This window comes from Mustela nigripes, chromosome 4 (genome assembly GCF_022355385.1).
Source record: "Mustela nigripes isolate SB6536 chromosome 4, MUSNIG.SB6536, whole genome shotgun sequence".
NCBI lineage: Eukaryota > Metazoa > Chordata > Mammalia > Carnivora > Mustelidae > Mustela > Mustela nigripes.
In genome coordinates this window covers 90,511,320-90,525,771 of record NC_081560.1, presented here as the reverse complement: position 1 = coordinate 90,525,771, position 14,452 = coordinate 90,511,320, and the positions used below count along the sequence as shown (strand labels likewise).

Here is a 14,452-nt window from a genome sequence, read left to right as displayed (position 1 = left end):
TTATTTATGTCTTCTTTAGTTTCCTTAAACATCGTTTCATCTTTCAGTATAAAATTCTTACACTTGTACCCTGACTAAATTTATTCCTAAGTATTTATTATTTTTTGATGCTATGGTAAATTGAATTGCTTAATTTCCTTTTGGAAATTTTTCTTTGCTAGTGTATAGAAACATGAGTGATTTTTGTGTGTTGATTTTGTATCCTGTGCCTTTACAGAATTAGCTCCAACAATTTTTTTGTATGTGTAAGTGATTCTTCAGGATTTATTAAATAAAAGATCATGCCACCTGCTAATCATATGCCAGTTTGGATGCTTTTGTTTCTTTTTCTTCCCTAATTGCTTTGGCTAGACCTTCCAACATTAACAATGTTAAACAGAAGTGGCAAAAGCAGAGATCCTGATCTTAAAAGGAAAGCTTTCAGCCTTTCACCATTGTAGTATGAAGTTAGCTCTGGGTATTACACATATGGCCTTTATCATGATGAGGAAGTTCTTTATAGTCCTAACTTATCAAGTGTTTTTATCATGAAAGGGTGCTGGAAGTTGTCTAATGCTTTTTCTGTATCAGTTGAGATAATATACTTTTCCTTCATTCTATTAGTGTGGGTATTACCTTCCTTGATATTCATATGCTGAACTACCTGGTATTCCTAAGATAAAACTCACTTGATCTCAATTCAGATGCCTTCTTCCTAACATGACTAGAACAGAACTCATAGCATTTCCTTCCAACCTACTTCTCCCTTCTGGGTTTCTTGTCTGGTAATGGTTCGGTCATTTCCTCAGTCACTCAAGCCAGGAATTTTTATCTTTTCCCACTTACTTAGTTGTCAGTCATCAAGTTCTGTAAGGTAGCTTTCTGAGAATCCTCTCATCATTCCACTTATCACCAACTCACCATTTCTATTATTAGTTAAGGTTGCTGTAATCTTTCATTTTATTGTAATGCCTTCAGCCTGGATAGCTTGCCTCTCCTTTTCTTTCTCCTCCTCCTATATGCATCAGGTCAAAGCACTCTGTGCTTACCCCTAAACACCCTAGAAAACATGTTAATTTTCTATATCTTACTTTGAGAGTTCTAAAGTTTTAGGATAAGGACTGTGTATATTCAGTATTGCAACGATGTTTGGCACATAGCAAGAGCTGAACAAATGATTCTGAGTGTCTGAAACAGACCAACAATACCTTAAAGTGATATGGTAGAGTATAGTAGATACAGCACTATAGCCATAGTAAGAAACCAGCAATATATATATATAATTATAGATAAGCATCAGGCATATATGCATGTGATGGTTTAAAAGCTTTTAAACTGACTTCTCTTTCTTGCTTCCTTACCTCTGATTTTGAAAATTCTCCCTCCTTTCCAAGATCGATTTCATTCCTTACCTTCTCCAGTGCCTAACCATCAAACATATACCTATCAATTCAGCACTTAATTACACACTAATGTGAAATCCCCCATATTATTCATAATGCTCCCCTCACCAAAAACGGGGGGGGGTCTCTGTGATGTCAGCATATATCTATACCATATTGCTAAATGATGCTATAAACAGAATGTAGCTCCACTCACCTCCCTTTCCACTAGTCATGTATCACTGGCATGTTTAATAATGTACTATCTTATATTGATTATAATTAGATGTTGTTTCTTTGAGTTTTGCCTCCACATTCAATTTGCACTTTTCTGAAGGCAACAACCTCCATTCAGCCACTTTTGTGTTAACCAAGAATTTGCAGTCCAAGCAGCCACACAATTCATAGTCTCCCAACATAAATGTTTATGGGTTGTGTACTCATGCCTTTGTCTATACTTGAGTGATACTTATGGAATGAGCAGTGCCCAAGTTTATTTTTATTTTATGACTTGATATTTCGCTATAATGTTCTTATACTGGCAGACGTCACAGCCTCAATGACAATATTAAGGGAACAACTCACACTTCTCTCCTCTAGGAACCTGGGTGGACGTGGAGGGGTTTCTCCATTTAATATCACTTTCTCCTTATGCTCTGGGTGCTGATTCTCAGTTTGGCTCAGGGTGGGGACAACCTTGAGAAGAGGCTCCTCAGTCATATTCCAGTCAGCTGTCGGAGCCACACAACTACACATTTGTGAACGTGCTCTTTGAAAATAAAGAAGTAGGTTTAATGGGAAAAGCCACCTCGCTCATGTTGTCTCCCATATCGCCCAGGACAGAAAAGTTTCCAAACTTTCTATCAACAGCTAAGTAAACTCAATTCATATACATATTATGTAGCTTCAAGCTTGCTTTGGAACAGCTTTGCTTCTTGCTTTGGCAGGAAATAAAGTTTGATTCATGGATATGGGGAAAGTTCTGGTCTTTCTGGGACAGTCTTATCCTGGGCACAGTCACAGTAATAAGCAAAGAAAAGAAAACAACAATTAAAGAGGTACTGTACTTAAGTTTCTCTCAGGAGTCTCAGGAACAAAGTCTGCAAAAATTCTATTAATGCTCTCCATTGCTTCGTAGGTATTAGATGACCCGTGCACAGCATTTTTCAAAACGCTTCTTCCAAACCTGGCTCGGATAGAGTCTGGGGACAGTATTTTTGCCTCCTCTGGTTCTACGGGACCCATCAATCGTCTCCAGTCTGAAACAGCATTCCATCTGGTCAGAACCATGACCAAAGATGGACCCCTGTAAATAAGAATGCTTTCAGGTGATCTGGGCTATTTATACCTATAGAGATTGCATATACAGCTAAGGACAGAATACCATGCTTTGTCTTTATTCCCTGTTCTTATCAGTGTGTTTTTGTGCTTTCTGTTTTTCCATTTCTCCCCTTTCCAACAGGTTGTTGTGCTAGAAGAGTGCTATAGTTTAATTCTAGAAATATATGCTAGGCACTATTCCAAGTATGTTTAATGTATCAATTATATACCCCTCACAACAAACAAATAGATAGATACTATTATTATCTCCATTTTAAAGATGAGGCAACTGAGGCACAGATTAAATATGTTGACAGATCAGGGATTTAAAAGCAGAGATTAGAACCCAGATCACCTCTGTATCTAATGTGAAGACCTAAGGAAATGAAGGAAGGAAGGAAAGAAGAAGGTAGGAAAGGAAGGAAACAGGAAAGAAATGAACCCCAAATATTAATAGGGTGTCTCTTAACGAATGGAATTTTTTAAAATTACATTTTGAATTTTTCAGTTTCTATAATGAATACTTGCTACTTATATAATGCAAAGAACTGTATCAGAAACTTACTCAGTTAACATTTCTACTACATCTTGATAAAAGTCTTTTCCTTTTATTTTTGAATAAATGTTTTCTGCTTCTTCTTCATTTAGGAGCACTTCCTTCATCTGTGTTATTTCAAATCCAGCCTCTCTAATAAGTTTCAGGATCTCCTCTAGGGCAAAGCAGATATTTGGTAACCTTGCAGAGTGCCTCCACTTTTGTTCCGTATTCAAATAGACTGAAATAACTAAGGAAAGTAATCATTTTACTTGCCTACTGTGGCTTGAAAAGCTAAAACTCTGCTAAACTAAATTGAACTGAAAAGCATCAGATCAACATTCAGAGCAACGTGAATACATTAACACAGATGATCAGTCTCTGAGATGCACCTTTCCAGAACCCACCAGAAGTGTCTCATTGACTATAAGGAGGTTGCGAGGGGTGTGCTTCTGGGCTGAAAGTGAAGACGTGTTTTCACATCCACGCAGCAAATGTCAAGGAAGTCCTTGCTAGATATAGATTGAAGGGGAGAGCCCATTGAACACTGCTCCCTGACGTAGCCAGGCACTATTTGAGGGAATTAAAGTAAATCTTGTCAAAATCTCACAACACCTAAACGTTAAAGGCTACATTCAGGGAATCAAATGAGGGATTAGGAGCTTTCTGGTAAAACAGTCTTTTCTTTGGACCAGATCAAAAGCACTTAGAAGTGCAGTGCTGCCCTGCTGGTTGATCTATAGATCAACCTTGAGCATAGCCCATAGAAAGCCTGAAGAAGGCTGCAAAGGGGGCAGGATGCGCCCTATGAGAGGCGCTGTGGGAACAAATATGAAGGGAACATTAACCCATTTCTTCCAGATCTTGTCTGCTTAGAGGGCCTGGCCTAGAAACACAGCTTGAAAAGGTTGTCATTATTATAAAGAACAATGCAAAAGGCTCCCAGAACCACAGGCAAGTAAACTATTAACTCTCTGGGAAGGTCAGATATGATTTCCAGAAAGGCCAACCTTTGTGTTCAGTACAGTAAAAATAAGATATGATCACCAAGCAGACAAATAGAGAAACAACATTGTAAGCACAGTGCAGAATTTCTAAAAATAATAATAATGATGATGTTAATGAAAACACTATGCATTAAAATCTATGGGGTAATCAGAGGAAATTAAAGCAGTAATCAAAAATTTATACTGACAAAAATAATGGAAATAAATGAATTAAATATCCAATTTAAAAAGCTAGAAAAAGGGTGCCTGGGTGGCTCAGTGGGTTAAGCCTCTGTCTTCAGCTCAGGTCATGATCTCAGGGTCCTGGGATCTAGTCCCTCATCGGGCTCTCTGCTCAGTGGGGAGCCTGCTTTCCCCTCTCTCTCTGCCTGCCTCTCTGCCTACTTGGGATCTCTCTCTCTCTCTCTCTCTCTGTCAAATAAATAAATAAAATCTTAAAAATAAATAAATAAATAAATAAATGATTTTAAAAATTAAAAGCTAGAAGAAGAACACTTTAAAAACTATTAGAGACTCAAAGGCAAAACTTTTAAAAAAGAAACGAAAGTAATAAGTTTGAAAACAGAAAATAAAACTCATAAATAAATCAAATTCTGTTTGTTTGAAAGACAACAAATGAAGAAATAGCAGGGTAGAAATAATTTAATTTCTTGAATGAAGAAATTAAACATGATAATAAGAGACCATGAACTCTATACAGACAAAATGTATAATTTCCTAGGAAAATACAACTTAGCAAAATTAACTCTAATTAACCACAGGTAAAAGTTTTAAATAGATCAGTTTCCATAGAAGACTTTCTCCACAGAGAAGTGGTCAAAAAATTATCCCACAAAAAAAAAGCAACAGGCCCAGATGTTTTCACAGGAAAAGTCTACCAAATCTTCAAATACCTATCCCACTGCTTCTTAAACTCCTCCAGAGTACCGCAAATGAAGACATGCACATTTTTTTATGAAATATTACGCTGTTATCTAAACCGTGCACAAAAAATGAAAAGAACAGACCAATCTCACTGTCCCAATGTGAAAAATCCTAAATAAAATACAAGCAAATAGAATCTAAAAGCACATTTAAAAAATACCTCAGGATAAAGAAGATGTGGTCCATATATACTATGGAGTATTATGCCTCCATCAGAAAGGATGAATACCCAACTTTAGTATCAGCATGGACGGGATGGGAGGAGATTATACTGAGTGAAATAAGTCAAGCAGAGAGAGTCAATTATCATATGGTTTCACTTATTTGTGGAGCATAAGGAATAACATGGAGGACACGGGGAGATTGAGCGAGAAGGGAGTTGGGGGAAATTGGAGGGAGAGACAAATCATGAGAGACTGTGGACTCTGAGAAACAAACTGAGGGTTTTGGAGGGGAGGGTTGTGGTGGGCTTGGTGAGCCTGGTGGTGGTTAGTATTAAGGAGGGCACATACTGCATGGAGTGCTGGGTATGGTGCACAAACAATGAATTTTGGAACACTGAAAAAAATAAAATAAAATAAATAAATACCTCAGGACTAAGTGAAGTTTATAAAAGAATGGAAGAACGGCTTGATATTAGAAATATCATGAACATGATTTTTCCTACTAATATACCAATGGAGAAAACCATTGTTATCTCCATCAACTCTGAAAAGGGCTTCAACAAAATTCAATTTCATTTTGATTATAAGAGACAGAGAGAAGGAAGAGGGAAGTAGGGCAAGAGAACAAATATGACAAAAGTTCATTGTTAAATCTAGACTGATATGGACATTTGTTGAATTATTCTTCTAGCTTTTCCATAGTTTGAAAGTTTTCACAAAATCTGAAGGAAACGTACACATTAATTTTTATTTCTAAATATTTACCTCTTTGTTCCTGTGTTAAATGAGGTTTAAGCAGTGCTAAGGTGCTTTGAGGAGGAAAGAAATACTGTATTTCCCTCTCGGCTGCTTCTAATGAATCACTTCCATACAACTGGTTGATGGGCAAACCTTCCATTGCAAATCGTGCGCATAAACTTTGAAAAAGAAGTCAAGGTAAGCACTGTTAGAGTGTAACATAATGTAGTATAATCTAAGACAACAGAACACTGTATAAATTGTCCAAAAGTTATCAAACAGCTCATTCCTGATCTGGACACTGTGTAGAAGGCAATAATTACAGAGTGGCTTGGCAAGTACTCCTTCCTTACAAGGTAGCTTCACAGCCATTAGGAAGAACATGAAGAGTGAAATAATTACGATGTGACTATCGACAGATAACTTGAAAGAAGGAACTGTACCTTCGTACAGGGGAAAAGCACAAACTGTAGGATGCTTACTGCACTGGGCAATTAATTTCTCTGTGCTTTAGCTGTGTCAGAATAAGATAATAAAACTGCTTTGGAAGGAGATTTTGAGGATGTAATCAGATGATACATTTGAAATACATGGTGCATATTAAGTTGTCAGTAAATACTCCTATCCCTTCCTTCATCACTAAATATTACCAAGCACTAGAGATGGCACCTGACGCTATACCAAAGAACCCAAATGACAAACTTTGAGTCCAGGAGACACTGCAAAGGAGCCCTCCATCAGGGCGAGCGCAGAGCTAAGAGTCTTGGAGCACACACAGGATGGCCACATGTAAAGGGGCAGGAGTGAGGCTGATACTGGACATGTTGCGTTAGGGCACACTCTTTTTTTTTCCAAGATTTTATGTATTTAGAAAGTGTGTGAGTAGGAGGAGGGTTAGAGGGAGAGGGAAACAGAGAATCTCAGGCAGATTCCCCCATGAGCCAGAGCCCTGTGTAGGGCTCGATCCCATGAGCCTGAGATCAGGACCTGAACAGAAACCAAGAGCCAGACGCTTAACCAGCTGAGCCACCCATGGGCCCCTGGGCTAGGCAGTTTATCCTGGTTCTGCTACAATAGATGAATACATAAAATCTCCTAAATCACTTGTTCCTTGATGTTTTTTTCAGTAGCCCTTCCCCCCCCACCCACCGTCTCTTCATCCACATAAATTTCAGTAGAGGATATACTCTCCGCTTATTTCATTTTCTGCCCTTTACGCATAGTCCTGAACTGCCAACCCACAGAATCCAGCCATAGTGAATAAGGTGCTTTCCTGCTCATAAACTGACTTCACTGGTAACTTGGCTTTCTATCCTGCGACCCCATTCTTACCTCCTTGCTTTTGCTGATGCATTCCCAGATTTTCTTTTTGCCTTATCCAATCTGACCTTCCCACTTGACCCTTGATGGTTCTCATATCTCTGACTTGAAGAACCTTGTAGCCCAATACCCCTGGAGCCTGTGATTGCTAGGGGTGCAGGATTTGCACAGCAAAGGTATCACCAGAAGTTACCTTTGCTCAATGGAGAGAACTACAAGCTGCCCCTCTGTGGAGCTGTTAGACATGATTATTGGGGGAAAAGCATGTGTGAAAGGAAAGGACCTCCTCCTCCTGAGAGCCTTCCTCAGACTAGAGCTGTGGTTCCTGTACCCACATCCAAAAAGAAATTAAAACGTCTCCCATGAAAAAAGTTTGGGACCCATGATATGAATCCTACCTGTCTGGAAAAGATTCTTTGGCTTTTTGAACACTACTTGGTCCAATTAACTCTTTCCAGTGTTGTAAACCATGGTCTCTTACTAAAACAAGGGCTAGAGATGGACCGCTGTTAGAAAAAAAAAAAAAAAAAGACCAAAAGTATGGCTCAGTAGCTAATTATATATAGATAATACAAGCAGTTTTGTTAAATAGACAAAAACATGTCAGGATAATCCTTTTATCAAGTCTAAGATGAATTTCCATTGGTGTATTCTTGAGTGTTTTAAACACCTTATAAAAGGATGGAAATAGTTTAAGGAAAGGAAGAGAAGGGCCTTTATTCTGATAGATCAGTTCCTATTTCGTTCCCAGATTCCTTGCTGGATTTCTGTCACAGCTGCTATTTCACTTACTCTTCTAAAAAACCTGACAGATTTCTAGCCCCTCAGTCTTCCCCTAGGACTAGTGATCTTCGGCATTACCAAAACCCTTGAGAGTCCATATGTTCTCTGCTTGGATCTAATGTTACACAACTTGGATTTCTGGCATTCAACTCAGTGGACCCCAGGAACTCACTCAGGCCTTTCCATTGCTCCAGTAATGTCCCAGGAGGATGAGAGAAGATGGACAGTTGAACAGAGAATTAAGATAGGGGTGAGACTGGCCAAGAAGTAGATTCAGCGCATGTTTACAGAACTGAGAAGTGTGGCAACTTGACCATGGCAGTTACCACACGGCATTAGGTCTTCAAAATAAGACCTAAATTATTAAAAACTAAATCAGACTGGTCCTTCTAAACCTGAAAATCTACTTTACCTGGTCATTTTTTCTATAAGCTTTCCGAAATAATCTTCATTTTCATATTCCTGGCACAGTGTTTGTGCTTCCTCCTTTGATAATACAATTTGCCTTTGCATCAGTATTTTAAAGCCTTCATCTTCAATAATCTTCAAAACATCCTCTAAATAAAAAGCCACATAACAAGTGTTAAATTGATAGATTACTGGCTATGCATACCATACAGAATGTACTATTATGCATTTCATCCTTATTTGAAATTTAGAAGTTTTCAAAAATAGCTTATTAGATTTTAAGGTGAATAATATCCTTCACATACCAATTATGACTTATGATGTTATTTCCAACTTTTATTACACGGGAATCATACACATACAAGGTATGTAAAACTGAAAAAACATTACATAACCAAAATAAAATATTCACTGGATGGGCTGAATGCCAACAAGGAAATCACAGAATTCAGTTTTAAAACAAACTATCGAAATGATCGAATTAGAATTATACACAGAAAACAAATTTAGAAGTATCCAAAGCCTCAGGAACTTGTGAGACAATGTCAAATATCTAATACTTATACCTTTGGAATCCCAGATGGATTAGAGAAAGAGTTGTCACAGAAAAAATAATTTAAAGAAATAATGGTGGAAATGTTCTCAAATTTGGTGAAAAATATAAATTTATAGATTCAAGAAGTTTAAGGAACCCCAAAAATCAAAGATAAGCTCAAAGAAAAGTATACTCAGGGACACGTCAGTGGCACAGTTGGCTGAGCATTCCACTCCTGGTTTCCACTTGGGTTGTGATCTTGGGATCCTGGGATCATGTCCCACTTTGGGCTCCACACTCAATGTGGAGTCTGCTTGAGATTGTCTCTCCCTCTCCCTCTGCCCCTCTCACTCATGCTCTCTCTTGCTCTCTCTCAAATAAATAAGTAAATCTTTTTTTTTAAAGTGTACGTACACAAATAATAATAAATTTGCTAAAAACCAAAGATAAGAAAAACATCTTGAAAGCAACCCCCAAATAAATAAACACATAAAAATGTACATTACATATCAGGTAAAAAAAAAAAAAAACGCTTTGAATGATGCTGGATTTTTCATTAGGTACCAATAAAGCCAGAAGGTAGTGGCCCAACATTTTTAAAGTGTTAAAGGAAAAAAACTGACAAACCAGAATTCTGTATCAGTACAAATATCCTTCAGGAATGAAAATAAAGACATCCTTTGATGAAAGAAAACAAACTGAATTTGTTGCCGGCAGACCTGCTCTTAAAAAAGTACAAAAGTTCTTTGGGTAGAAGGGAAATGGTATCAGAGGGAAACTTGGAACTCCAGAAAGGAATAGAAGACAACAGTCTGGGTGAAGAGTAAATCCGGGTGAATATAATAAAATGTTTTCCTCCTCTTAAGTTTTTTTAAAAAATTCATCACTGTTGAAAAGCAAAAAAATTACAATATAGTCTGCAGGAGTACTCAATACATGTAGATTTAATAGACCAGTGACTACACCACATAGGGCAAAGGGGAAAAGGGTATGTGGGGCTGTATGGGGAAGTAGCAAAATATTAACTCTAAACGGTTTTAAAGTTATGCACATCATATATTTTATCCCAAAGCACAGCCACTAAAAGAAACGGACAAAATACATATATTTAAGAAGCCAATGGGAAAATTAAAATGGTACACTTAAAGAGTATTTAAATTCCAAAAGATAGCAGGAAAGAGAAAACAGAATGTACCAAAATGACATTTAATATAAATGGTGTAAACATAGCAATTAGAAGATAAAGATTGTCAGAATGGATTTTTGAAAAGATATTCTGTGCTCATTGGAAAAGAGAGACTTTAAGCAACAATGGAGGGCGCCTGGGTGGCTCAGTGGTTTAAGCCGCTGCCTTCGGTTCAGGTCATGATCTCAGGGTCCTGGGATCAGGTCCCGCATCGGGCTCTCTGCTTGGCAGAGAGCCTGCTTCCCTCTCTCTCTCTCTGCCTGCCTCTCCATCTACTTGTGATTTCTCTCTGTCAAATAAATAAATAAAATCTTAAAAAAAAAAAAAGCAACAATGGAAATGATTCTGACAAGCTAGATGCAAACTGAGAGAAGATGACTAAACCAGTCCCAGAGGAGATAAAAACAATGAATAAAAGGTGCAAGGGTCTGATTTCCAAGGAAGCTCTGGTCTGAGGATTTGTCTTACATGACAGAGTTGTTTGGAGGTGAGCCACTCTTTTGAGGCTTCCGGGCACATGAAAGAACCAGAACTGCCTGAGATAATATCCAATAGAGGCCAGGTAGGCCCCAGATGCAAACTCATTTGATATCTGTACCCAGTATGAATGAGGCAACAGCCACCTACCAACTCATACAGAAGACAGGCAATTTTAATTCTCATATATCATCTATGGATTTAATGGTTATTACTTCTTATTGGTGGGTTGTTCTTTTCTAGTGACTTGGTAGTAAGAGTGCTAGCAAATGGATTAGCTAGAATGTGTCTGCTGCATACTTCAGGTATTCTTATGAGTCCTGGAAAAGGGTGGGGAGTAGAAACACGTACTAGCTGTCACATAAGAGAGTCTCATGAACTATGGGGAAAAAAATCTCAACAAAATATTATCTATCAAATCTAATAATGTATTAAAAAAAAGTATACACTACAGCAAAGCAGAATTTCTTCCAGGCATACAAGACTGGTTCAAATTTTGAAAACCAATGAACATAACTTGCATATTAATATGCTAAAGAAGAAAAATCATACAATTCTATCATAGATACAGAAAAAGCATAGGACAACTCTAACAACCATTCTTTTTTTTTAATATTTTATTTATTTATTTACTTACTTACTTATTTATTTAACAGAGAGAGAGCACAAACAGGGGGAGAAGAAGAGGGAGAGGGAGAAACTCAGACTTCCGGCTGAGCAAGGAACCCAGCATGGGGCTCAATTCCAGGACCCTGGGATTATGACCTGAATAGAAGGCACACACTTAACCAACTGAGTCACCCAGGAGCCCCTTCAACAACAATTCGTGATTAAAACTCTCAGCAAACTAGGAATAGAGGGCTCCTCAATTTATTAAAGAACATGTACAAAAATCCTATTGCTAACATCATACTTAATGGAGAGAAACTAGATGCTTGTCTCCAAGACTGGAAAGAAGGCAATTTGACATGTGACATCATCCTGGAAAACTGAGCTAGTGAAATAACACGAGAAAAGGAAATAAAAGAGTATATAGATTTGGAAGGAGAAAATAAAACTCTCTTTGTTTTCTAGTGACATCAATATCTATGTGGCAAATTCCAAAAAAACAATAACAATGAAACTCCTGAAAAGAAGAAGAGACCACTGTAGCAAAGTTTCAGGTTAAAATTAATATACAGAAGTCAATTATTTTCCTCTATACCAGCAATGAACACAAATTTGAAATTTAAAACAACACCATTTACACGAGCACACAAAAAATGAACTACATCAGTAGAAATCCAACAAAATCTGTATAGGGTCTAAATAAGGAACAGTCAGTCAGAGAAAGACAAATACCATATGAGCTCACTCATATGCAGAATTTAAGAAACAAAACAGATGTACCTGGTGGGGGAAAGAGAGGCAAACCAAGAAACAAGCTCTTAATTGTAGAGAACAGACTGATGGTTACCAGAGGTATGGGGAATGGGAGGATGGGTCCAATGAGTGATGGAGATTAAGGAGTGTGTAAGTGCTGATGAGCACCAGGTGTTGTATGGAAGTGTTGATTCACTATATTGTATATTCACTATATTGTATACCTGAAACTGATATTACACTGTATGTTAACTAACTGGAATTTTCTTTTAAGATTTTATTTATTTATTTGACAGACAGAGAGCACAAGTAGGCAGAGTGGCAGACAGAGGAGGGCGGTGGAGCAGGCTCCCCGCTGAGCAGAGAGCCTGATGCGGGGCTCGATCCCAGGACCCTGGGATCACGACCCGAGCTGAAGGCAGAGGCCTAAACTACTGAGTCTATAGAGCTAATATTGTATTCAATGGGAAAAGACTGAATTCTTTTGCTATAAGGTCAAGAACAAAGCAAGCTCGTCACTTCTCGTTGTCAGCATCATAGAGGATGTTTTAGCCTGTTCAATGAGGCAAGCAGAAGAAATAAAAGGCATACCAATTCAAAAGAAAGAGGAAAAACTCTCTCAATTTGCAGGTGATACTTATTGCTCATATCACCGGCTCTCAGCCTGACATTCTATCTTGCGAGGAAGCAACTGACAATGTCTGGAGATATTGTTGGTCATCACACTGGGGGTGTGGAAGACGTCATGAGTAAAGGCCAAGGGTGTTACAAACATTTTACAATGCAACAGGACACTGCCTCTTTTTTTTAGAGGGGGTAGGGGCAGCAAGAGAAGGAGAGAGAGAACCTTAAGCAGGCTCCATGCCCAGCTCAGATCCCAAGGCAGTGCTCAGTATCAAAACCCTAAGGTCATGACCTGAGCCAAAATCAAGAGTCGGTCACTTAACTGACTGACCCACCCAGGTGCCCCAGATATAACCTCTTTCAACAAAAAATTATCTAGCCCCAAATGTAAGTAGGTATGAAATTGAGAAACCTTGGTCTGCATAGAAATTCCCAAGGAACTACAGCAAAGCTTCTAGAATTGAGCTCAGCAAGTCAAAGAATATAAGGTCAGTATACACATATCAATTGTATTTCCATATACCATCTATAATGTGAACTTATGGTCTGTATGTCTGCTATGTGAACATAGCAGAAAGATTAAAAGTAACTAGGGAAAAGGTTAAAAATAACTAGCACCCTTTAGATGCCAGGAACTTTATGTGCTCATTTTTTTTAAGTAAGCTCTACTCCCAAAATGGGGTTTAAACTCATGACCCTAAGACCAAGAGTCACATGCTCCACTGACTGAGTGAGCCAGGCACCCCTCAATTTAATCTTCTGAATTTCATACATGAAGAAACAGGTGTTTTTCTTCAATGTTAAATTTTAAAATAGTATCTTTTAATATAACTATACTAGGGTGTATTTATATTTATTTCTTACCTTTCTTTTCTTGAAAGAGAGCTGGCCGAAGTAATGCCAGGATCTTTTCTAATTTGAGATTTTTCATGTTTTTAAAATCAGGGAAGAACACATCAATGAAATGGTTAACATTAGTTACAGTCTCTTCAACATCACAAAACTGAGATATATGTTGTCTTTCCAGATATTCTTGTAAGCTGTGGGAATCCAAAATATAATTTAAGATTAATGTAACGTAAACCTTAATAACCATGCCAAAAAATTAAAACTGGTAATAAGTTCACAAATATTTTGTGATTTAATAAACAAAAACTGAATGTCATAGAAAGATAAGTTGTATTTTTCTGTCAAATCAGAAAATATGTATCTAACTTTTTGTTGAACCAATCCAAAAATCACTTACATGAAATCATGTATGCTTGACTTCATGGGAGGACAGAGAAGACCAACATAAAATGCAGATAAAAATGTTTTTCTTGGGGCACTGGGTGGGCTCAATTGGTTAAGCACCTGACTCTTGATTTTGGCTCAGATCATGAGCTCAGAGTTATGAGATAGAGCCCTGCCTCAGGCTCTGGGCTGGACATGGAGCCTCTCTCTCTCTCTCAAGGAATCCATCAAAATCTCTCAAGAGATTCTCTCTCTCAAGGAATCCATCAAAATCCTTGAGGAGAACACAGGCAGCAACCTCCTCGACCTCAGCCGCAGCAACTTCTTCCTAGGAACATCGCCAAAGGCAAGGGAAGCAAGGGCAAAGGAAGAGGATCTCAAGCATACTCCACACTGAGCATGAAGCCTTACATGGGGCTCGATCCCATGACCCTGAGATCACGACCTGAGCTAAGCCAAGAGTCAGATGCTCAAC

General features: G+C 38.1%; 1 protein-coding gene across 1 annotated transcript in view; it reads right to left on the bottom strand.

Moving 5' to 3' along the window:
* Positions 1-2,411: 2,411 nt before the first annotated feature.
* NME8 (NME/NM23 family member 8) overlaps positions 2,412-14,452 on the bottom strand; it is a 54,226-nt gene continuing 42,185 nt past the window's right edge. The window contains exons 10-15 of the mRNA XM_059397580.1: positions 13,609-13,784; positions 8,565-8,709; positions 7,768-7,875; positions 6,077-6,228; positions 3,247-3,391; positions 2,412-2,667 (exon numbers count right to left, since the gene is read on the bottom strand). Coding sequence (XP_059253563.1) covers positions 2,412-2,667; positions 3,247-3,391; positions 6,077-6,228; positions 7,768-7,875; positions 8,565-8,709; positions 13,609-13,784 — 982 coding nt within the window. The remainder of the gene's footprint in view (positions 2,668-3,246; positions 3,392-6,076; positions 6,229-7,767; positions 7,876-8,564; positions 8,710-13,608; positions 13,785-14,452) is intronic.